We start from the raw sequence: 25,093 nt of genomic DNA, 5'->3' as shown, positions 1-25,093 counted from the left end.
TTCACCGACTCAGAGCTGCGTCCACAATTTTGTGTAGTAGGCGCTGGGTCCGGTACAACTCAGTCTGGTCAGGGTCGTTGTGGGTGTGAAGGCACGCAAAAAAGTGCGCAAAGCAAACCTGGTGAACACTCCATTTATTTTTACTAATGACTTAATTCTGGTCAGGGTCCAAGTGGCTGTAAAGGCAAGGATACGCACTAACCTGGGAAACAGTCCACACAATTTTACTGATTACTTTATTGTGGTCAGGGTCGAGGTGGATGTGAAGGCAAATATACGCACTAACCTGGGACCAATCTATTAATTTTACTGATTACTTCATCCTGGTCAAAGTCGAGGTGGGAGTGAAGGCAAGGATACGCACTAACCTGGAAACCAATCCTTTCATTTTACTGATGACTTCATCCTGGTCAGGGTCGAGGTGGGTGTGAAGGCACGCATGAACTGTGCGCAAAGCAAGGATACGCACTAACCTGGGGACCACTCCATTCATTTTTACTGATTACTTTAGTCTGGTCAGGGTCGTGGTGAGTTCAAGGCAGTAATTGACATTAGGCAGGGCACCAGTGTATTAATTCACTCGTTTATTATCTGGTCGCTTCATCCTGGTCAGGGTCGAGGTGGGTGTGAAGGCACGCAGAAACCGTGCGCAAGGCAAGGATACGCACAAACCTGTGGACCAGTCCATTCATTTTACTGATTATTTTATTCTGGTCAGGGTCGAGGTGGCTGTGAAGGCAAGGATACGCACAAACCTGGAAAACAGTCCATTCATTTTACTGATTATTTTATTCTGGTCAGGGTCGAGGTGGCTGTGAAGGCAAGGATACGCACTAACCCGTGGACACCGTGGACGTTAAATTAAATGATACAGAAAATACACCCGCTGCAAAGTAGCATTATTATGAGCGCCATCTGGCGGACGTGTGATTGTATTGCGTCCATAAAAAACTTTTATTTTTTATTTTTTTTAAATTCTTTTTATTCATTCATCCATAAATTGATCCATCTAGATTATTTGGTAAGCTACTTCGTCTCCTATTCTTTAAGCATTTATTTATCATCTTTATCTAGAGTAAAAAAAATCACAAACATTCGCACAGTACATTGTAAAAATGTTCAAAAATTAGGTTTAATTTTTTTTCGTTATTGTGGAATTTCTGTAAATACAACAAAATAACAAAATATGTCGTTTAGAGCAGCCAATTCACCTGCTGGCATGATTTCGGATTTCAGAAAGTTTCAGCCTTACTTCAAACCAGGGGCGGAGCCAGGGGGTGGCCAGTGGTGGCCATGGCCACCATAAATGAATCTTCGGCCACCCCTCCGGCCCCCCATCACCGCTTTGCCGGCAACTTTTTTTGCGGAAGCATTTCTGCACGCAGGTACTCAATTCAACAGCGCACCTCAAAGAAGTAGTTCTCCCCCAAAACCGTGCAGTAATACACTCAACATAAATGTCAACCACCAACACAATTACAGAAGCAGTACTACATAGTGCTACTAGTACTATTTAGTAGTATTTGTGGCGAGCTACGAATAAAGGCGCAACCGGGCTCTTGCGCGTTCCAGTGTTGCCAGATTGGGCGGTTATCCGCCTAATTGGGCGGATTTTGTTGGAAAACAATTTAATAGCAGTTAAATAACACCTCTATTTAAAAGAATATATTCCGTTTTAAGAAGCTACAGCATTGTAGAAGGCTGTTAAAAGTAAAGTCTATTTTCAATGCTGATTTGGCTTAATAGTGTTGGTCAGTCTATCATATTGTTGAAAGAAAATTTAAATTTGTTTTCCATGCATTCACACTGGCATGTTCTCGAGTTCAATTGAGTCTCATCATTACACACAAGTTGGCAGCCAAATGATAAAGTATTGCAAAGGAATAGCTTTGAAATTCTTCCTCATAATGTTAAGGTTATAGGCTATATTTTGGTTTTTCACTTGTCAGGGAAAATGAAGAGAGAAAAAAAGCTTATTATTCTTCGTGATGTAATTCTACATGGCACTTACTGCCTGTATAGGTAAATGAGTGATTGACCACATAAAAAAAGGTATCAGTTTCTGTGCCACCCCTGTGTGAGCAATGGTCTCAGTCTGGCCACCCCTATGAAAATTGTCTGGCTCCGCCACTGCTTCAAACCCCGCATCTGATAGGATGGCACTTGCATAATGAATCGATTCACCCAATCGGTTCACTTCATACGGTTGTTCAAACGGAATCAATTCATCAGAATCGTATTAAAAATCACAACGTGAAATGCTTTCTTTTTAACACTGAAATAAACGCGCAAAATGTTCCGATGTATCACGGTTTATAATTCATTCACACATGTATCAGGTACAAATAATAAAATAAAGGTTCTATTTCACAATAAATCGTTTATTACAATTCGCCAGTGCAGCATCTGAATCCTGTTCATCTAACCCACGTCAGGGTTGCCAGATTGGACTGATGATATCCACCACTGTTGCCAAATCAGACGTTTTGTGTTTAAAAGGCATAATTTGCAAGAAATACAACTTAAAGACCTTTAACTGTAAAAATACACAAACAACAACAAACCACTATTTTACTGGGTAAAGAATATTCCCCTTACCGAAAGTGCTTACTCGGCTTTTTTAAAGGCTATAAAGAAATACATAATCTGGCAACACTCCTGCGTCATCAAATCCACCCTCTTCTAATGACGTCAAACGAAATAAAGAATTAATTCGTTTATCTCTGTCAGTGAGGTTTATATTTATATTTTAGAGGTCTTCTAAATAACGCAGCACTCACAACTGACACCAAACTACACTGATTATAAGGCAATTCAGAGCAGCTAATCCACATTCTGCATGTTTTTTTGGGAGGTGGGTGAAAACAAGAACACTTAGAGAACATGCAAAACTTCCAACAGACAATTAACAAAGGCAAGGTTCCCAAGACCCAAGCTACTATGCCACACATACTGCGCCAGGGGCACCAACAAGCCACCCCTCTTAACAAGTTGCTTATAACTGGATGGATTTGACTAAGAACGTATTTTTAGGCAGAATTATTTTCGCCCACAAGTTTATTTATTATTTATTAGCAAGAGCTATGATGTATGTGCTGTGTGCTCATATAAACAGGGTTAGTTTGGTTGCATTGATGTATTAAAATGAGATGAAACAGTCATTAAATGAGAAAATGAGATGAAACAGAATCAATTTGTCCTGATGGTCAGATGCAGTTCAAGAACCACCATATAGATATATATATATATACACTGTCCACAGACACAGTGGGTACAATAAACACTAGTATAAACTGCTTTCTGGTTATGACTGTGCTGAAATGGTTTCACTTGAACCAAAACCACCTGCTGCATCATGTTTACAGTGTTAAATGCACACTTACCTGTGTACACTTAACTGTGGCTCACTTTATAATTCCACTTGACAATTCACTTTAAATTTACTTTATTCACTTTATAATTCATTTTATAATTTACTTTACTTTATAATTTATATTTTACAGCTGTTGTAACTTATAATATATACCAGCCTTGTAGTGTTAACCGAAATAACATTTCCACCTGCATCCTCAGGTCCTGTTTGGTGTTGTGTGTTGTCTGAGTGTGTTGTAGTTATACAGATACTTGTTTGTGCAATGTGAATCTCTGTTGTGTGTACTATTACTTTTGACTTTTTGATTTATGTAACTTGCTACTGAGGCCTTAATTTCCTTCGGGATTTATAAAGTATCTATCTATCTATCTATCTATCTATCTATCTATCTATCTATCTATCTATCTATCTATCTATCTATCTATCCATCCATCCATCCATCCATCCATCCATCCATCCATCCATCCATCCATCCATCCATCCATCCATCCATCCATCCATCCATCCATCCATCCATCCATCTATCTATCTTACCTATTTATTTGGATTTGGGTTGCATCAGAAAGGGCATCCAACTGTGCCAAATTTCTCATGCAGTCGAATAATATGTTGTGGCGACTCTTAACAAGAGCAGCCGAAAGGAATCGTTCATATGAAATATGTTTATTCTATAACGAAAGGTTGGATTTTACTCATATGGTTAGTAGGACTGGGAGAATGTGCAATCTTTACCAAGGGTGCCAGGAATTCCATTTCCACAAATTGTAAATATAAACTGTGCAGGAATAATGAATTAGCGTTGTTTGAACGGAGGCGAACCTGCTATACAGTTCTGTTTAAACCCAGCAGTGAGTGCGCACACACACACACACACACACACTCCTGTTTACTTGCCCTTCTTCTGTTACACATGCGTAGTTTCAGCGACAGGCGCTAACAGGTGACACCCTCTGACCCCCCCTCTGTATCCAATACTTAATATCTAATAACAAGTACTCACACTATATAATACAAATTACCCACATGCTGATGTGTTGGTCACGTTGGCTACAATAACTGACTGATACTCACACGTTTAATACATTCTGCACCTTAGTTGTGTTATGCATCAGTGATTTAGTCGGCTTTAAATCACTTAGCTCTGGCTTAGGCTAGATGTCTACTAATAAATCATCTGGGGTTTTTTTTATTATGCGCCATCAAGTCGATTCTGACACCGGGCAACCACACGAATATTGTTTCTCCAGAACATCCTGTCTTCTGTTTAGGTCTGATTTTTATAGCTAAGGCAATGCAAATCAGTAATGCCAGTGAAAGTTAGAACGTTACATAAAAGCTAGTTTTAATAACACAAACACGTTATAAAAATTTGCCTTGTAAATATTTAAAGATGCTTTTATCCAAAGCGATCCACAGTTAAGAAAGGACATAAGCAAGCAATTGAAGGTTAAAGGTTTCCCTCGCAGAGTCGTACTTTTGAAACTTTGTCCCATTACATGCAAGTATTTTTAGCTTTTGCAAGAGTGCACTGAAATATGCATCTGTACTCTTATATCACAGATTTAAAGCCACACCATTCAGTTCCAGGTCCTTACAAACCAGAAAAGTGTTAATGACTTTTTACAATTACCCAGCTACGTTTGCATTAAAGTATTAGTGTGTTAAAATAAACTACACCCTATTACATTTTACAGATTGCTCTGGTGGTGAGCCGAGAACACGCAGGGTGCCCATTGCTCTATTTACAGATAATGCTGAGCAAGAGATAGATCTCACTTCTGCAATGGCATGAACCTCGCCACTCGTCGATCTCCCGGCGGCTCTTTAGATTAATGATAGAAAACAAGCAACAAAATGGACATAATGGATAAAATGGACCTGGATAACCAGATGACTGTATTGGAAGGTGCACTGATGGAAGAAGAAGCTCAGAATATAAATGATGAAGTGGAGGATTTGAGTAACAGGTAATTTGCAACTTGACCATTTAATTAAGGTTATTTTAAAAATGCATATGTATATAGATCATATTTTTATTCATTCATTAATTCTTCATAAATGTGGCCATGATGTGAAAATAAACAATTAATTAAAAATATTTAAGCTGCCACGTAAAAGTCTATTAAGTTGATACGATGATACTGAAGGACTGGGTCATAAAATGCCATGTTGAAAAGTTGAGCGGCCAAACGGCTATTTATGTATCATGTAGTTTTTTGACTTAGTCAATGTAGATACAGCTGAGGAATCTGTAAACTACTAGAGTGTGTTTAGTCGATAAGCCCATAATGATTAAATTTCAGCTTAAAGTAGCCATCGCATTAGATTTTAGAAAAAGAAAAAGTGCTGGACAGTGTTAGAGGTATGCTACGCTATGTTAACAAGGTTAGTAATGAAAATAATTTACTATATCATAATTTGTTTATTTGACATACTTAGAATGACTGGAATCGACTCTCTGAATCTAAAATACTCTGTAATAAACCTGCCCGAATCCAAAACCGGACATGATGGAGAATGTTTTGGATCCTTTACTTACCTCTTCATTACAAACCCCACAATAACATAGTCGTAACCAGGGTAAGTTGGGTAAAAACAAGACTGTCCAAGAGAAACCACAAACCTGACAGCTCTATTTATTAGCAATAACATAATTGGACAAATGGCTACTAATAAATCATCTGGGTTTTATTATTATGTGCCATCAAGTCGATTCTGATCCCTGGCAACCACCCGGAGGCAATTCAAATCATTCATACCAGTGAAAGTTAGATAGCCAGTCTGCTGCCGTTAAGGGTAAAGGTGCAAATATGTTCCTGAATCATAATAAACAGTTTATTATTCTACATATATTGTTCATTTACTATGCTTTGAGTTACGATGAGTGGTTTCTTAGACAGTCAATAATTGTAGCGCGATTGATTTCTTCCAGTCTGAGAGAGGTAGTCCAAGATGAAGCCGTGAAACCCAAACTGCACTGTCTGATGATGGATCAAGCCTTTTCGATGGTAACTCTGCAAAGCGAGGACAGCGGGATCCACTGGGAGACTGTGTCCAGCCGTTGCTCCACACCCTGGGCTTCAGAAGTTGGTTCTACTGCCCCAGAAGTCTGTAACAATCTGGTTCCAAAATGTACAACTTCAGGTGCAGAAACGGCAGGCAATATTATCTTTATAATGGACGATGATCAAGTTATCAGGAAAAAAAAGGAAAAGCCAAATAAAAAAGCTGAGTTCAAGAAATCAGATAAAGAGCCGGTGGAACCAGACAGGCCTGCAATGGTGGAGGTCTCCATTCCCAATGTCATGACTGAGAAGGACAGCACAGTCGAAGATCCAAAAGAAGACAAAAATCAGCAGTTGTTCTGCCTCGTCTCGGAGGGATCAGAGATTCTAAATATCGTTGTACCACCTAAGGTTTCTACTGTGGATGAGGAAGAGAGTCAAGGACTGGTGGATAACTTGTCCTACCTAGAAGAGACACCTGTTATAAAGGCTTATGAGTTTATTGATGAAACTGAGGCATCTTGGGAGACTCAAACAGGAAACCTGGCAGACCTTCAAGTCACCATCCAAGCAGTACCAGAACAATCTGATGTGCTGCCATCAATAAAGCCAGCGTTACGAGAACCCACTAATGATGATTACTTTGAGAAGTTTACTCTGCTGGACCAACAGGCACCAGCTCCGGCAGAGGTTTCTACAACAGAAGCTGAACTTGAGACAGGGACTACATCAAGGCAAGACGAAACTGAGACTAAAGACACAAACACTGATGCAAAATTACTTCAAGAAGTTACATATGACTCTGGGTCCATAAGTGAGCTGGAGATCACAAGTGAACATGAACATGTGGATGAGATATTTTATGGTGGAAGAAGTGATATAGACAATCAACCCCCAACAAGGACTGGTGCAAATAAAGATAACCTTCCAAAACATGCCCTAAAAAAGAGTGGATCAGCCTTGTTCGACAGCCAGGAATCAGTCCTCACGCCAGTTTTCCTGCCAGAAGGACCTAAGAAGATCATAGATCTCATCCTGCTGGAGGAACCGAAGGCTATGGCGTTTATGTACTCTGATTTGTATGCAGACTCGGTAGGAAGCAGGCAGAAGCAAGATGATACAGAGAGCATGACATCAGAAAAGTCCTTTCACAGTCAGGAGTCAGACAATGAAGACCGAGGCTACCTGGAAAAGTTTGTGCTTAAAGATGAAACCCCAGTGACCACGGTGGATGCATTACCAGATGACCATCAAGGGGACAGGGTGAGTATGTGGTCACAGGATGCATTCGGCTTAACAATACGTCAAAAGGATGCCACAGGAGCTCCAGAAGACGTGAATGAAATTACAGATTTCTTTAGGGACAGTGCAAGTTCACCATGTGACCATGTGGGATTTTACAAAGTTGAACCAGAAAAAACTAAACCGACGTCAAAAAATCGGCACGTAGTTTTTCAGGATGAAGCCATGAAGGATGTCAGAAGGACAGCGGAGGTTGGGAATATTCCACAGCAGTTGGAGTCAGATTCTTCAGTAGGCACAAGCTTTGAAACTACAGACTACAAATCAGTGATTGATGAATTTGCTGCAAAAATGGTCGCACCAAGGCCAAGTAAACCAGACAAAACTGTCAGAGGTCAATCGCCCAACTTAAATCATGTCCCAATTATAGTTCCTCAAAATGTCAAACCTATCACACCCCAACACAAGCCTTTCTTGGATCTCACTCCTTTACTTCCAGTAGAAACCCTAGAGGAAGAAGAAGGAGATCGAAAGACGGACACAAAAGAGGTAGGAGATAACAAATCCCCAAACCATGTTTGTGCGTCCATAGCGAAAGAAGAAGAAGCCACTGTGGAAACCCTGGACAGTGAGAAACTTGCAAAACAGGAGGCGAGTGAGGAAGTCATGCCTGCTCAGCAGTGCTCCACCACAACACAGGTTACAAGCAATCCGGTCTTAAATCCCATCCATGATACAGTTCAGGCAGATCACGAGACACGAGAAGATATTCATGCTTCAATGTCATAACAAAGTGTTTAAACTTCACAACTGTGGTACAAACACTGACAATATCCAGAACTCACCAACAGACTTTATTCTACTACAGACTGAACTGAAATTAAATTCTTTATGCTTTTTACTTGCTTTTTTTTTTTAGAAATAACTTTATTTATAAGCATTTAATTAAATTCTAAGTAACCCAAAATTCCCGTGGCCACCCATGGAGGATGGGTCCCGTTGAATCTGGTTCCTCTCAAGGTTTCTTCCTTTTTCCTTGCTGCTGTTGACCTAGGCTTGCTCATCAGGGGTTTTTCAGTCCTGGAATCTATGAAGACAACGTCCATAGTAAAGAAGTGCTATTCAAATAAATTTACTTTACCTGATCTGACCTGAACAGCACCAGAGCTCATAGTCTGTATATGATCTGTCCAACTGTATTTATTAAGAGGAGGACACCTATGTGATGAATCTGTATTTTGCTTGTAAATACTTAAGATTTATTTTAATTACTGTGGACTGAGCAAGTCTTTTATACAAGAGCTGCAAAATAAATAAACATGAAGTCTGCCATGAAATTCCTCATTCTGTCACTTTCTAAAAGGTCTGGTTTGTGTCCAAATGCCTTAACTTTACATAGCAAAGTATTCATTATTAATCTGTCTGGAGTGTTATGCACACAACACAATGCAGTTAATTCATTTAACTAAGTGAATAAGATTCTTTTCTAGTTATAAAGGCAGTGTGTTAGCTTACATGTAAGATAATGCACATCTTTAGATGCAGGTAAGACTCTGTATTATTGAACTGTAATGGGGAAAAACACAGAATAGCTAACAAACATAGCCAAAAGGACAAATCATAAATTAATTTATCCTGGCAAACACCATATGGTGTACGATATATGCATATATGTTAGTAGAAAAGTTATTTTCGCTAAATTTTGTTAGATTTTACTTCTTTAGATTTGCTAAGCAGTTCACAGCTTTCAAACACACCATTATAAACAAGAATTCCAGAGAAGTTACACATTTTCCTCTGTCAAATACGGTTTATTTATTAGGGTTTTACCGTCATGTTTTACACACTTTGGTTACATGAATGTCAAACACAGTCACAGACAATTTTGTATCTCCAATTCACCTGTGGGAGGAAACCGGAGCTCCCGGAGGAAACCCACGCAGACACGGGGAGAACATGCAAACTCCACACAGAAAGGACCTGGGCTGGTTTAGTTAAAGGAATCACTTTTGTGCATTTTGTGCATCAGGATACATGACAAACTTATTAGTAATTCTTTGACACTAAAGAAAATGTGTGTAAACTGGTATAAACTGCTCACCATTTAAGTTCCATGAAGTTTGTGAAACATTGAAGGCGTATTCGGAGCCTGCTATGTAACACATCTTAAAACCTTTTAAATACAGGTCACTATAGACCAATGTTTCAGGATAAAGTAACACATCTTCTTGCTCTTTGTCAATCATGGCTCAGTTGTAGGTAATAAACTGACTTTATGTAAATCTGCACTTCGTCGAGAAGTGAGAGTAGTGTTTTAGGTGCGATTTGGAACACAGCCCTCTCCTTCGTCATGATCTCAACACGTGAGCCGCCCGATCCAAAATCTGGCCGAATCTCAATAGTTCTAACGATACAGTAAAGTGCACTAGATAGAGCGCGTGCAGTTTTGAACGTCTCGTGAAAGTAACGACATTTAAAATTCAACCAAAAGTAACGGAAAAAACGAACGTTCGTCAGATTTTCACTTGAGTGCGCATGTTCAGTAGAGGTTTTTTTCTGTCACGTGACTCGCGTCCTCCAATCAGAGGCAGGGAATCTCATTTATTCGCGCTTTCAAAAGTCACGGCCGGATTTTCAAGAACTTTCCGTCGATGTGAAGTGAAGCGGAGCGAGAAAAGCTGCTTTTAAACACAGAATGGCTCACAAACAGATTTATTACTCTGATAAATACAATGACGACCACTACGAGTACAGGTAAGGCCACATATATAGCTGTTTTAGGCCGTCAGTAAACAAGAAACCTGAAGGAAAAACAAACTTGAAACACGAGCTGAAGTGTTACTATGGGAATGGTTCAGGTCGAGCTCTTACGTCACAACGTCGCAAAATTGATAAAAGCAGCTTTTTAGGTGCAAACTTTAAAATTTAAAAACAATTTAGACATGGTAAATCTATTAAGCCACTGTTGGAAGTTATCCTTGTATTTGAACACATGTATTCTTGGGTACATCTTTAAGTGGTGGTCGATGTATGTGCACCAGGATTATCTATCCTATCTACCTAACTAACAATCTATCAATCGATTCAGGAGCATGTAAATAAAAGAAATATGCAATGGCACTCATGAGGTTGTTTTATTCAGGTTGTATTGTATTATGGTATTTTTCCGGGTCGTTTCTGTCTGTGTGGGTTTCCTCCGGGAGCTCCGGTTTCCTCCCACAGTCCAAAAACGTGCAAGTGAGATGAATTGGAGATACAAAATTGTCCCTGACTGTGTTTGACAATAAACTTGTGTACTGATGAATTTTGTTCAACAAGTAACTACCCGTCCTGTCAATAATGTAACCAAAGTGTGTAAAACTTGACACCTTTTAAGTTCATGTAGAGCATTTAACAAAAAAAAAGTCATGTAGAATTTACTGCTCAAACTCCAAACATCAAGATGGTCAGCAAATGGCACAAATCAACTTTATTACATGTGTGTTTTTTTAATAGGTTTATTGTATGGGCTTTTCAAGGGCTAACAAGGCCCTTTACATATGATGTCAATATGATGCGAGACCCTTAACCCTCAATTGCGTTGACTGTATACTGTAAGTTGCTTTGGATTGAAAGGGTCTGCTAAATGCCAAAAATGAAATGATTCATTTAGGGAAATTATGTACATAGCAAACAATTTCACTCGGGATTTATCAAGTTCTATCTACCTGTCTATCAAGAGCAAAAATTAACTAAATTAACTCTTAAATGATACTAAAGTGTAAGGTTTCATAGATGTTTAACCTTACTGAAAGCAGAAAAATATAAGAAACTGATCAGCATCAGATTTACACTTGTTTTTATGTCCATTTCATTACTGCACTTCATATATTTACTGAGACAAGTGGTTTAAAACACAATAAAGAGACACAATGAGGAATCTACTATTTGAATTTGTACTTCTGTGTCTGTATAGTAACGTTAAAGGAGAATGTAATGATCCCAACACTAAAAATGAGTTAAGGATTAGTAGGGATCATATTCCTAAGAAGTGCACCTATATGATGGATCATCATGGTTACTGATCACCACCTACCTGCTTGTGTTTCTCTAATGATCACGCATGCTGTGAGCCAGGCATGTCGTTTTGCCTCGGGAGTTGGCCAAGCAAGTCCCCAAGTCCCACCTGATGTCTGAGGACGAGTGGAGGAGGCTCGGAGTTCAGCAGTCTCTCGGATGGGTACATTACATGATTCACGAACCTGGTCAGTATCACTGTGCCAATTCGGCGGTATGATGCATGGTGGTCTGGGGCATGTTGTCAATTCCCCAGTCATACATTTTAATATGAATGGGACGTTCTGGTGAACGTTTGCTGAATGTTTAAACGCAAACTAAGGTTTTTTTTCTCTTGCTCTTTCAGAACCCCACATCCTGTTGTTTAGAAGGCCTCTCCCAAAGTAGTACTGACCATGTGACCCTCTGATCTTCTGGAGCCTTCCTGCAGATTATTCTGGTATTCAGTGAATACTTTTGACATTTTATGTTTATAACCTCCTGTGCATGGGCTGGATTTTTCTCAGCCACTACGCTCAGTCGGAGAATCAAAAATCAAGACGATGCATAAGGAGTCGACGTGAAATTCAACAAGAGCCCTCGAACAAACAAACAAACAAGCAAATTCTGTCTACTGATCGATCTGATATACTGTCATGGCACAGGGAGAGAAAGTTGAAGCTAATCACGATTGTCTTTCTAGTACAGTTATTCAGATGATGCACTTCGACCAAGTAATTTAGGAATGGCACTTAAAGGAGCTTTCGGTGTAAACGAGTTCTTGTGTTACACAAAGCGTTTGTCAGGTGAAGTGAAATGGTCAAGCCTTTTGAAGCAAGCTAGATTTTCTAAAAATGTTTAAAAAAAAAGACAAAGGAGTGCCAAAAAATCGATGTAATGTCAGTGTGTGTCTGGGGTTCAACAGAATGTTTAAAGTTATGTACAGAAAATTTATGCACAGTCAATAATCGAGGACCACTGATGTGTTAGATGTGCCTTATAGTGTTAAATAATGTTGACTTGGAGGAATGGTAAAATGACAACGCTTCTGTTAGTTACCATATCAAAAAGACCAAGAAACCAGCATGTCTTGTAAAATCTAATAAATGCTTGAGCATATAAACATTCGGGTTGATTTATTTTATGCAGTAGCAACTTCTCAAGACGAGAGGGCGCCATTGTGCCACTTTAGGTCACTGTACACTGTGTGAGTAGGTAAAAACCATTCTTCTAGATGTGTGGTTTTCAAACTGGGGTAAATGCACCCCTGGGAGTCTGTGACGGGGCATTAGAAGGTCTGCAGTTTTCCCCCTGTCTGATCCAGAGTAATTGTTGTGATAATCCAGTACAAGCATGACACATCACTTGTTAATGCTCGAGTTTGAATTAATTTGCTGTTTTTAATCAGCCAATGGAGAATATCTGAAACTGCCAATTTATTAACATTAAATAACATTAAATACACAAGCTTTGCAAAAATAAAAACCTTTCCCACATACTTAAGTGTTGAAATGTTGCTCCTTAGTCCACATCAAGATAAAATGCAAGCAATTAAAGGTTAATGGTTTAGCTCACAGGACCAACAACCTTCTGATTATTAGTTCAGTACTGTACCTTTACAGTAGTAGTAGCAGGCGCCTTTACAGTAGTGTTACAGTTTACAGTCTGCGCAATTGAGGGTTGAGGGCCTTGCTCAAGGGCCAAACAGCAGCAACCTGGCAGTGGTGTGGGGCTTGAACCAGTGACCACCTGATTACTAGTCCAGTACCTTAACCACTAGGCTACAACTGCTTAGTACACATCTAGTACACGTTCTCATTCTGGCACACCTGCATTCGAGTGAAAAAGGGTTTGAATCAGAAAAAGAATAAAACAAAATAAGCATGGTCCAATATCTAGTAATCAGAAGGTTGCTAGTTAAAGCCCCCGTCTGCCAGGATGCCTTGAGCAAGAACCTTACCCTCGTTTGCTAGTAATGTATATTGTTGTAAATGGGTGGATGGACGTGCAACTATATAGAAGGTGGTGGAATCATCAGAAGGTTCGTCACAGGGTCAGTGCAAGATAAAAAGTTTGAAAACCACAGAAATTACATTAATTAACTCTACATTTGCTAAAATAACATTTAGAATAGATATTAAATGCACACAAGTAATTTTTGTTCTGCTGAGAATGCATTTTAATTACTTTTGCTTGATGCAACATTCCTGCTTCATCACAGAGTTTAACCGATTCAGGCGAATGACTTCAGGGAAAAGCTCCGAGCTATTTTCGGGTTTGCCGGTTCAGTCTGGGTTGCATCCAAAGAGGTGGTGAATAAGAACAAGTGAAAACCACCTGCTGCTGCTGTGTGGGACTAAAGCTCTGCTAACACAGACCTCATGCTCCAGGTCGTCCATGAGCGTTTGTGTTAGTGTTAGCGGCTGGACCTCGGTGTGTGGCTCGGCCGGGGGCAGTAGGGGGATCGTATGGATCCGGGAGGGTTTGGTGTAAGCCTGTTACAGCCAGCTGTGTGAGAGAATAAGCGTTTGCATGGTGTGTTTACATGTACACGCAGAGGAGGAGAAGATGGGAACGAATGTGTAACCATCAATTATCTAAGAGAAGGAATATGATGGATTTAATTTAGGGGTGAATGAAGAGCTGGTACTTTACATTTGTACTTTTAATTTCAGTTTATTGCTTGATGTATGGTTCTGTGCCGACTACAAACACTACTAATACAGTATTTGGCAGAATAAGAAGCTGTTTGTTCCAAATGTAGTCATTTTAATGATCTAGTCAGGTGGGTGGTACCCCCAGGGGTAACACTTGTAACTTTACTTCTAAAATACCTTCACATCTGGCTTTATTTAAAGGTTTTACAACAAAAGAATAGAGAAACTTGAAGAAAAATGGCCCAAACTATCTCTGCCTCCTAAAAGTGGAACTAAAACCCCTTTGAATTAAACATGCTTTGTTTTGTAGTCTATCAAATTAGTGCTAATTAGTCCAGCAGCGCTGCTGTGTCTGATCCACTTATACCAGCACAACACACACTAACACACCACCACCATGTCAGTGTCACTCCACCACCTAAATAATACCTGCTCTGTGGGGGTCCTGACCACTGAAGAACAGCATGAATGGGGGCTAACAAAGCCAGATGGACTACAGTCAGTAATTGTAGAACTACAAAGCGCTTCTATATGGTAAGTGGAGCTGATAACATGGACAGTGAGTGTAGAAACAAGGAGGTGGTTTTAATGTTATGGCTGATCAGTGTATGTTGTACTGACTAGTAACAATAACAGAAACAGTGTGTTTTTAGTACAGAATAACGTGGATTGGGACACAGCCATAATTCTAAGACGAGCTTTCATGTGTATCTGATATTAGAATTAATTATAAACTGTTTAAGTAAAAGATGCATCGTTACTCTATCCAAAATACATCGTTTATTCTGCAACCTGTCTTATTGTTTAAGTTTGGCTTGTGTTTGATGCTCTAGTGGAATAAATAGATGAGAGGTAATCTCACCTTTAAAAATGAAAACCATGTTAACAGACATACAGAGAATTAAAAACAAATTACACACACACTCCACACTACAGGTTTAATAAAGCTGATGATCAGGCACCATCCTTGTGATTGTCAGAGTTAAATCAGCCTGATTGTCTTGTATACTGAGCCAGGCGCTAGACCCCTAAAGGTGAGTATTTTAACAGCTGAGCAAGTTTACACATTATTTTCCTTATTTTGGAACTCTGGTTCTAAAACAACACGTGAAGGTTCTCACAGATAACACCGTGTTAAATGAAACCGTTCAACCCGAACCGACCGCATTCCACTCTCAATTGTGGCCTGAAACCACAAGACTTCCTCCTCTGTCCTTTTACAATCACCTGTCCTTAAATACAGACCCAGGATGTTTTTCTCCTCACACGTTCAGCTTCGTGCTGGATTTATTCCGGCTGAGTGGTAGTTTCACTCAGACTCACTTCGGTGTGGAAACATCGTCTGGAGATTTTTTAAATAGAATTCTCTATGGTCCATCACACCTTTCCTGTACACAAGAAACACAGATTCAGTTCAGATCCTCATACTCACGTGTTTTCCGGTACAGTCAAACATGGTTCATTAGTAAAGAAATAAACAAACCTTTCTGGTAAATCGTGCATGTGACGGTCAGTGATCTGTTAAACGTTGGGGTAAGGGTCGTTACTTGTACAAAAGGACCTGAGTGAATTTGCTGAGGGCTGAATCGTTATGGCTGGATGATTGGGTTGAAGTATATTAGAAACAGCAAGTGAGACAAGCCGCGAAACTGCCGACAGGTTGTTGGGCAGCCAAGACTCATCGATGCCAGAGGACATGAAGGCTGTGGAGTCTGGTACTGACCAACGAAAGATCTGCTGCGGCTCAAAGTTCTGATCATTTTAATCCTGGTTACAAGATGTACGTGGCACAGCGCGCTGCAGGTCGATTTGCTGTGTTTTTATTACTTCATCGTATTTAGAATTTAATGCCTTTAACACATTAAAAAAAACTCAGGACAGCTGCTTAGCAGTCAGTGGTCGACGTTTTCCGATTCTCCTCTTCATTATGTGTTGTACATTGTCAACAGGAGACAGATCTGGACTGCAGGCAGGCCAGTCAAGCACATGCACTCATGTCTACAAAACCAGTCTGCTGTAATGAGTGCAGAATAAGGCCTGGTATTCAGGTCTTTATGAAATAACTTTCCTTAATGGCATCATATTGTTTCTCTAGAATCTCAATATATGCTTCTGTGTCTAGCTGGTCAGCCAAAACATTAAAAGTGAGTTTTTTGTCTCTGTAGTCAGTTTTTTTTATGTCCTACAATAGTTGTTGTTGGTCTTGCATGCACTGTTCCTTTTGTCCCCACGATACATGTAAACTCTACTTATGTTTTACTTTTTATTTCACTTCAGGCTGCACACCGAGTCAGTACTAGTCCAGTAGTGATTGATGCTCATCAACCGTGTGCTGTGTGTGTACATACCTGAGCTTTCTTCCAGTTGCTGAACTGGTGCTCATGTTCCGCCAGCGCATCCCTCCACTGGTTTAGCTCTGTGTACACATTAGTGGCTTCGTCTGTGGATGATACGATTTACACAATATATTCCACCTGTATGTATTTAAAAACCACTCGGTTCATCAGACATGTTTGTGCACAATATGACCAAAAGTATACGGACATCCGTCCTAGTTCAGGTGTTTGCTAAAGTGTTAAAACAAATAGGTTTGGGGAAGGCCCTTTCTGTTCAGCATGCCTGTGCTTGACAGGTTTGGTATAAAGGTGAAATTAATAAACTGAATGATGACGTAGGCATAAATTCCCAACCTTGTGGATGGCCCCAGGAAGGAGACTGTTAAAGCCACAGAGGTGGGGGTAGGAAGGGGGAATGGGGATGTTGGCTAACACCAGATTAATGCACATACTTTTGCCCATATAGTGCATCCTAGCCTTTACAACTGAGACAGGATATATCCTAAGCAGCTGTGGTTTATGGGCCATGCTCAGGTGTCCAACAGTCCAACTGCCCCAGTTAAAGCAGCTTCTTTACTTTTTATAGTGACTGTGATTCTATGCCTAACCAGAGACGTGGTCCTGCAGTCAGTTAGTCCTGGGCTAAGGTGTCCACTTAAATGAAGGAACATCAAAAACGTGAAATTTACATTCTACAATGTCTTACCAGGTTCGTTTGCATAACTGCTTTTGTTTTTGATAAACCATGAACCTTGTTTATTCTGTCCGATACTGACACAGTGACATCATTGGACCATCATTTTCTGTTTTTATAACCTGATTTAAGATTTTTAATCAGCGTCCCTTTATTAATTAATACCTCTACTTCCGAGCTGAAGGTCAATCCTGGACGTGTCATTTCCCGTCGTGGATACAGCGCTGCACTGATACCGGGCATCTTTACTCAGTGCTTTCTCCTTCACCCAGCTGCTCACCAGCACAACATCGCCGGCGAGGACGCGTCTGTACTCGTGGACGGACGTCTCCAGTCTTCGCCCGTTTAAGTGCCAGTGAACGCTAACGTCACTGGGGCCTAAAAGACAACGGACGCTTATATACGGTGAATAAACTCCGTGCAGCGGGTTCAGTCAAAGCCATGCTTCATAATGCAGAGCAGATCTGAGTTCATACGTACATTATGCTGAACGCTGCACGCATGCTCGCACACATCAAGCACAACTGCGTCAGAATCCTCCTCAAAGAAGTGATTTGTGAAATAAATCTAGTGTTTGTTTGTTTATTAGGATTTTAACGTCATGTTTTACACTTTGGTTACAATCATGACAGGAACGGTAGTTACTCATTACACAAGATTCATCACTTCACAAGGTTATATCGAACACAGTCTTGGACAATTTTGTATCTCCAATTCACCTCATTTGCATGTCTTTGGACTGTTGGAGGAAACCGGAGCACCCAGAAGAAACCCACGCAGACACAGGGAGAACATGCAAACTCCACACAGAAAGGACTCGGACCGACCCGCCTGGGGATCGAACCCAGGACCTTCTTACTGTGAGGCGACAGTGCTACCCACCGAGCCACCGTCCCATTCTAGTATTTAAAATGCACTGAATGACCGAAGGTACGAGAGTCAGTGGGGTTCACTCATGATGGGTGTAAAAATGACTGTGCACAGGAGCACAAAGCAGTGTTTGGATGAATTGGAACATCGACTGTGAGCCAGAGCAAGTCATGTTTCGTGAGCTGGCTTGGTGGGTATGTAAGGTGTGCGACAGGCTGTCTGCACGTATATCCCTCGTTGCCGTCATGGGTAAAAGAGCATGACCAAGACTTCCAAGTACTACCCAGGCCCCCTAATTCCCCAGACTGTGGGACCACCTCAATGGTCGTGCTCGCCCTATGGATCCTCCCCCAGGCACTGCAGTCAGCATGGCTCCAGATACTCGTGACAACCTACCAGGACCTTATAAAGTCACTCCCAGCCCATCTAGATGCTCATAATAATGTGACTCGACCGTGTAGTTCGCATTAGTATGTACAATAAGAACACAAGTAACAGCTACAGCATCGTTAAACCAAAAATTTATTGGCCTTTACTAGAATACAAAGACTTTTTTTTGTATGAACTGATATTTACACTGTGCAGGTACATCAGATCAAATATACAAATATACACCGGGCTCATTTTCAGTCTCTATTTGTCATCAAACGTACAAAAGAACCCAAAAACGAAAATTTCTATTTACAAATTTACATTTCTTGGAAAAATAAAATAAATTATTAACTCGGGTGATGTGCAAAATGTACCGAAAGCCAATCGCAGCTTTATATTCAAACCAACACAGTTCTGAAAGTCTGTAGGTCAGGGAATGCAAATGTAACCCAAACTGAAACGATGGTTTATAGAAGATCTGGCAACATGCAGACATAAATCCATGCGCGCTGTATTAATACTACACACCAGGCTCTCATTCCTTCCTTCCAGATAACAGATGAGCGAAGTACATCCGTACCCACCGCCACCATTCAGGAGGGGAAGGAAGCACGTTCATGGATCATGGAGCCTTTGATCTCTCTCTGATTTTGATTTTCCAGGCTCAGAATGAGGTAGAGGACAGATAGCAGGACACACAGCAACAGCAGGCAGAGACACAGAAGCAAACCAGGCAGGCCGCGGGTCAGAAGTGCCACTCACCGAGAGCCAGGCAGAAGAGGAGAAAGGCCTGGTGGGCGTTAACGCCCCACGACTGCTCGCTTAACAGCGGGGGGAGCAGACGAGCGCCGCCGCCCGCCGAACCCCTCCGGAGTGATGATGAGGAGGAAGAGGCGGTGGAGACTGAGGAGGAGGCAGAGGAGTCGACAGATGAGGAAGGTAGGGATAAGCAGGCTGTGTCGGGGAATAAAACAAGAACGAGGGACGAGGAAGAGATGAAAAAGAGAGTGAGCTGAGGATCATGGTACTGTGGGTGAACATGGCAGGCAGGCAGAATAAGGGAAGTGAAAGAGCAGGTAGAATGAGGTTAGGATTAAAATCTTATAAGGGAAGGTAGATGGACCTTAATAATAATCAACCATGTCTGCAGAACATCAGGAACGACCATCAGGAACGTTTTGGACCCAAAACTGGGAGAGTTATGGTGTCAGCATGTAGGATTTTGATCAGTACATGGACTAACTGTTTCTGTATATCAGTGAAATGCATTTTAGTCTTTAACCACACATGTATTTGTTTTACTGCCAAACTAACAAAATACTCACTTAACACGGCTTGTGCTCGACATGTTACTGCCATCTAATAGTTCATGTCATGATCCTACATCTATCAGCTCAACCCTACAGCTCTTGAACAATGACCAATGTTGTCTAATTAATTAAAACCAATTAAATACTGTCCAATGTGATCAACTTTTTCTGTTCCACCTCAAGTGCAGACAGTCTGGAGATGTTACCTTAATAAATATGCCACTGGTAAAAGACCAAGGCCAGACAGAGGAGTATTCTGACACCCTTCAGGTGCACTGTATGGTGCACATTTAATCATTACTGAGCTTCATCTCCAGCAGCTCTACATGAGGCACAGATTCTCATATTTTCCCACCCTGTTTGTAATCACTAGTTAATCTTCTGCTATCAAATGACATCTACCAATCTGGGATGGTAAGAGCTGAGATGTACCCACTCTAGAACAAATCCAGTCACTGCTTTAAATTGCAGGTCATGCATTGAATGAGTTGCTTCGTTCAACGGTAGATACAGGAACGTCATCCATCCCAACCAGTCAGCACCCAGTCAATTATACTCCCCGTCATCCACTTCCCCAATCATCACGGATTAAGAGAAATAATTTTCTTAATAAAAAGTATTTATTAATGAAGCTTAAAGTTGCATGTTTAGTCTGAGACAGAAAAAAAGAATGTGTTTCTTAGTCTGTGAAGTTGTATAGGACTGATCTGCACAAATAACTGGAATGAGGAGCACAAACTTTAGTCAAACTACTGGCTTTCTTAAATGTCCCATTATAACTCTGTTGCACCAGCTTTATGATGCCAACGTCGACAATTCCACCACTATTAACTTTTATTTCTTTATATTGGAAGTCAAAGAGCAGTGGTTGGATGTAGAAAATGACGATTCTGATGTAATCCCTTACATACTACAGACATGGTAGATTAAGATCGGGGTTAAAAAGCTGTTGTGTTCCTTTAAATACTTACATAAAGAAACATTCAAACAAAACTCTTTTATTTAAAACAGAATATAAAATATCCAGAATGATTCATCGCCCGAGGTTAGTGAGACTAATGATACATCATTCAGGTGAGTAAGATCACAGGATACAAGGAACCAAATCCTGAACACCAGCTTCAGTCACGTATGTTAATGGAACTCCACATTCACAACACAAGAGAATCACAGTGTTGAAGATCGAGTAACAAGTAAGCAGGCTGTTTTAACGCAAGAGAAATGCAGGTCGTTTGGAGGATTGTTGCTTCCTGTTGGCACTCCACACTGTTCTGTTTCTTCGTAATCAAAAATACTGAGGGTGCAGGTCCCGAATCAACCAGTTTCAGTGACATTTAGCACAATAGGTCTGAGTATATTTAGAAATTCTTCCTGATACTTCGGTGACGCCTGTGCCAGCGTATCCAGCCTTATGTCGAGTACTGTTACATATACAGAATTAAAGCCTGGTTCATTTAAGCCGGTGATTACAGCAATCGAGTGAACCTTTATCGCTCATTCAGTCTAAATTATAGAATTTGTTTTAAAAGAGGAGAGAGCGCAGACCAGATTGGTTCATACTTTCCCATTTCCCGACCCGCTTCATCACAAACAACTTTTCTCAGGTTTGCATCAATTCTCTAGTCATATCCAATTACCCTATTGCATTACGCTTCCTCTCTACTGATGCTGACCTCCAGAAGAGTCTGACTGACACACGCCCCTCCGACATGTGTGCACGAGTTCATATGCAGATCAGACACACCGTGTCCACATAATCCCTCGGCTCTGTGCAGGCGGCATCAATCAGCCAGCAGAGGTCGTAATTGCATCAGTTATGAGGAATCTCCTCTGGGACCCTCCCTGAACAAGAGCCGATCGTTGTTCGTGTAGGCACCCAGGCTGTTGGATGGCAGAGCTGAGTTCTGAACGGACAAGTTGGAAATGTCAGCTCTGGTGTGCTAGCGTGATTTATATCAAATTTTTCTGTGTACAATCAGATGAACAAATGCTTATTGTTTATTTGTGAGACCTCATTTATCTCTGATTTAGAAAAAATGTGTCCAAGACTTTACAAAGTATGAAAAGCCAGTCCCTGAGAGTAAGATGAAAGAAGGAGGACAGCAAAGACGATCTCGAAGTGTAAAAAAAGTGGCGCAAAAATGACAAACCCACCACGAGAAACGGCTCCAATTTGGAAAACGATACGACAACGTGCGAACTTACCAATTTGGTAAACTATGTTTCCAATTTGGAATGGTAATGCGAGAGAATTCTCAGCAGGCGGTGGTCGTGTGCTTTCAGTACGTAAGCGCAGTAAAAACACAGACGCCGTGGGTTCATTACGAAAGGGCTGAACGTAACACTAGGGTAATTATACCTGCTGTAATAAGTCCTAAGACGCATCAGCGTCGGCAAACTCGATCGGCTGTGACTCGCAGTCGACGTCGAACGGCCCCTGTTTCGACGTGCTATCGGCGTCCTCGAGCCCGTTCGAGGCTATCTTCCCGTTTCCGCAGTCTGGCTCCGTTTCGTAACCGGTGTCCCTCAGCGCGCCGTTGTGCTGCAGCGTTTCGCTCCGGTCGCGTTTCTCGGGCAGATTGTCCATCAATCCGGCCTCGCAGGCTGCGTACTCCTGCCGAGGCTTCTTTCTGGAGCCGAGCAGGGCGGCACGGAGTCTGAGGCACGGCGCCGGCAGGTACTGCTTATAGCAGTTATACGCCAGGCCGAACAGAAAGAGCACAAAGAAGAGCAGGAAGAGGAAGAGCAGCGCCCCGCTGTTGTCATGCTGAAGGTATTCGGCTGATGGGTCGACGGTCTTGGGTTGCTGCGGAGACTTGCTTTTCTCGTCGGGCGGGAGGGGTTCAGGCTGGGGTTTTGCGCTCAGGAGGACGTTAGCGGTGGTGACTGGGCGGGTTAGTGGGGGCAGCAGCACAGCGGACAGGGTGGTCGGAGTTAGTCCTGCGTTATGTTTATTCGTATTACCTCTGGGTGGTTTGGTGGTGCCGATCTGTGACGTGGACGTGTCCGACCGTGCCGGATGCGGGTTGTCGGCCGACGCGGAGGCGCTCTCGGGCAGATCCAGACGCAGCTCGTAGGTGGCTACCAGTCGGCTGAAGTTCTTGCCGGCGGCGGCCTCGACGGCCCAGCACTCGTAGCGGCCCTGGCTCTGCGGAGCCGCGCTGTAGATCAGCAGCCCGGAGTCGCCCATCGGCAGGAAGTGAGCGGCCTCGTTCAGGACGCTACCGTTGACCTTCCAGAAGACCTGCGCCAGGTTGGAGCGCACGCTGCACGCCAGTTCCGCCGGACTCCCTGGCTTTACCACCACAAGCTGGGGGCCTGCAATGGAGCGAGGCCTCGCTGCAGCGGACAGAGAAGAGAACAGGTCGTTTATTTAACAATAATACATTAATAGCATTTTTACCCACCCTACCAGTCAGGTTATCAATTCCAAAACAGGCCACCATCATCGTATTGTCATGACAGATTACAGGATGATGCACTCCGGTGGTGCAGCAGCCTATTCCGCTAGCCCACCACCCCTGAAAGCGGGTTCGAATCTCAGATTCGAGACCAAAAATAAAGAATACACGATTCCTCTGCTAATCACATCATCCTGTTTTTAAAGTTTATTTGTCACATACAGATCATAAATAATATTCCCTGGTCCTTTTTAAGAATATACCACTTTCCACTTACGTTAAACATTTCGGGTTAAAACAGATATGAGCAGCTCTAATGCACAAAATCTATTCACTGAATGAGCATTTTCACATGACTTACCTGCAGGACATCGGTCTGCATCTCCTTTAAGGTTCTGAATCAACGTCCTGCACGTGAACACAGAAACATGGATTAAAAACAACACACAGCAAATGTGCTTATCACAAAATTAAACAGCCTATTACACATTACGAAATTACTGTCCAAAGCACGAAGACGATCTGTGGTTTGGGATTGTGGATTGTGGATGGGAATGGGGAATAGGGAATAGAGATGGGGTTGTGGATTGGGGATGGAAATGAGGGATGGGATTGGAGGTCCTGTTAACACCCCAACCTCTGTAAGGCTCATACAATCTAGGGTTTGGGATCAAATGACTTAAAATCTTTGTAAAGTTAAGATCATTTTAAATGTTAGAGAGAACAAGAATTTAATGTGAAGCTCAATCGTCCATACAATGATAATTTTTGTATTATTATATCCCAAAATCTACTAGACAGCTAGATTATAAGTCACGTTGTCCTGTAATGTGTGTGTGACTGACGTTTTAACCACATGTTCTTATAATAATCAAGACACGTATGAATGAATATGAATAAACATTAGCATATGCAAGAAATACATCTGACTCAATTTGTTACTGATCACATGGAAAGTACAGCAGCCCACAGCGACGAGAAGCTGGTTTGACTGGGGAAAGTGTCACTCATCAGCTAGTTATTGGAAGAAAGACCTGTTTTTGGTAGTTCTTGGATTCCATCTGACCATGTGGAAAAGTTTCCTCTCATCATACAGTGACAGTCTGTGCTTTCTTTCAAACCCTGACAGAGACCACTGATCCATATACTTTTTAATAAGAGTAGTCAAACCATCTGAAGACGAAACACTAACGAGGATTTAGGAGGATATGTTACCACATTACAATGATACACCTCCAAATAATTAATTCATAATATTACACATAAAATTAGGGTTTTTTCCCCTCGATAATAATTCAGTCACAGAAAAGAAAGAACAAACATTAAACAGACAAGTGCAGGAATAAATCGCTGTGTAAGTTGCAGGTGAGTAAACGCCTCACTGACCGGTGCTGGGTGTTTTCCTGCGTCTGGAAAATATTAACACAGGAAGTGCCGTGCGGGTCCCAGGCGCAGTACGGGTCCCGAGCCAGAACGCAGTCCTCACAGGTCGTGTATTTGTCACAGAATGCAGTAGGAGACTGGACCACACCTGAGTCTGAACCAGCATACAGGAATCGACCCTGTGGAGAAGAGTACGGGATCGGTTTGTGATGCGAGACGTTGTTTACATCTTTTGTTTGATTCTAGGTGGAACCGTCTGAAGCCTCAGCTGGGAGTTTTCCTTTTACTTATCAGCTGAGTACACATGATTATAGAGTTATACACTCAGTAAGCTGTGATGTCTCCATCAGTGCAGTCATGCTCGTGTTAGTCATTTCTGCTTTTACATCCCCCTTTTATTTCCCTTTTTTTCCTT

At 41.6% G+C, this 25,093-nt stretch overlaps 3 protein-coding genes across 4 annotated transcripts in view; 2 read left to right on the top strand and 1 right to left on the bottom strand.

Moving 5' to 3' along the window:
- The first annotated feature begins 5,166 nt into the window (after positions 1-5,166).
- On the top strand, positions 5,167-8,957 carry si:ch1073-398f15.1 (cardiomyopathy-associated protein 5). Its single transcript, XM_063011816.1, has 2 exons — positions 5,167-5,340; positions 6,306-8,957. The coding sequence occupies exons 1-2, from the start codon at positions 5,228-5,230 to the stop codon at positions 8,407-8,409; spliced, it is 2,217 nt and encodes a 738-aa protein (XP_062867886.1). The 5' UTR covers positions 5,167-5,227; the 3' UTR covers positions 8,410-8,957.
- A 1,244-nt stretch (positions 8,958-10,201) lies between these two features.
- Positions 10,202-12,778, top strand: zgc:86839 (Cyclin-dependent kinases regulatory subunit 2-like). The gene is made up of 3 exons (XM_063011817.1): positions 10,202-10,374; positions 11,737-11,864; positions 12,023-12,778. The coding sequence occupies exons 1-3, from the start codon at positions 10,316-10,318 to the stop codon at positions 12,061-12,063; spliced, it is 228 nt and encodes a 75-aa protein (XP_062867887.1). The 5' UTR covers positions 10,202-10,315; the 3' UTR covers positions 12,064-12,778.
- Positions 12,779-15,240: 2,462 nt separating this feature from the next.
- Positions 15,241-25,093, bottom strand: part of sema4d (sema domain, immunoglobulin domain (Ig), transmembrane domain (TM) and short cytoplasmic domain, (semaphorin) 4D) — a 35,748-nt gene continuing 25,895 nt past the window's right edge. Inside the window, exons 13-18 of one of the 2 annotated variants that reach the window (XM_063011211.1) lie at positions 24,682-24,857; positions 23,657-23,703; positions 22,859-23,233; positions 17,508-17,720; positions 16,661-16,752; positions 15,241-15,700 (exon numbers count right to left, since the gene is read on the bottom strand). In XM_063011211.1, the coding sequence (XP_062867281.1) occupies positions 15,680-15,700; positions 16,661-16,752; positions 17,508-17,720; positions 22,859-23,233; positions 23,657-23,703; positions 24,682-24,857 (924 nt within the window). In that variant the 3' untranslated portion in view covers positions 15,241-15,679. Of the gene's footprint in view, positions 15,701-16,660; positions 16,753-17,507; positions 17,721-18,717; positions 19,539-22,858; positions 23,234-23,656; positions 23,704-24,681; positions 24,858-25,093 lie in introns of those variants that run through there. The other variant, XM_063011212.1, reaches the window with a different exon arrangement.

The sequence above is a fragment of the Trichomycterus rosablanca genome, chromosome 16 (genome assembly GCF_030014385.1).
Source record: "Trichomycterus rosablanca isolate fTriRos1 chromosome 16, fTriRos1.hap1, whole genome shotgun sequence".
NCBI lineage: Eukaryota > Metazoa > Chordata > Actinopteri > Siluriformes > Trichomycteridae > Trichomycterus > Trichomycterus rosablanca.
Note: the sequence above shows the minus strand (reverse complement) of the source record. Positions and strands in the feature narration are given on the sequence as shown.

Excerpts from the sequence above, each read along its gene's own strand:
- si:ch1073-398f15.1 (XM_063011816.1), top strand. The coding sequence starts at position 5,228 with ATGGACATAATGGATAAAATGGACCTGGATAACCAGATGACTGTATTG. Across the intron at positions 5,341-6,305 it reads GTGGAGGATTTGAGTAACAG|TCTGAGAGAGGTAGTCCAAG; the intron begins GTAATTTGCAAC and ends GATTTCTTCCAG.
- zgc:86839 (XM_063011817.1), top strand. The coding sequence starts at position 10,316 with ATGGCTCACAAACAGATTTATTACTCTGATAAATACAATGACGACCAC. Across the intron at positions 10,375-11,736 it reads GACGACCACTACGAGTACAG|GCATGTCGTTTTGCCTCGGG; the intron begins GTAAGGCCACAT and ends GCTGTGAGCCAG. Across the intron at positions 11,865-12,022 it reads TTACATGATTCACGAACCTG|AACCCCACATCCTGTTGTTT; the intron begins GTCAGTATCACT and ends TTGCTCTTTCAG.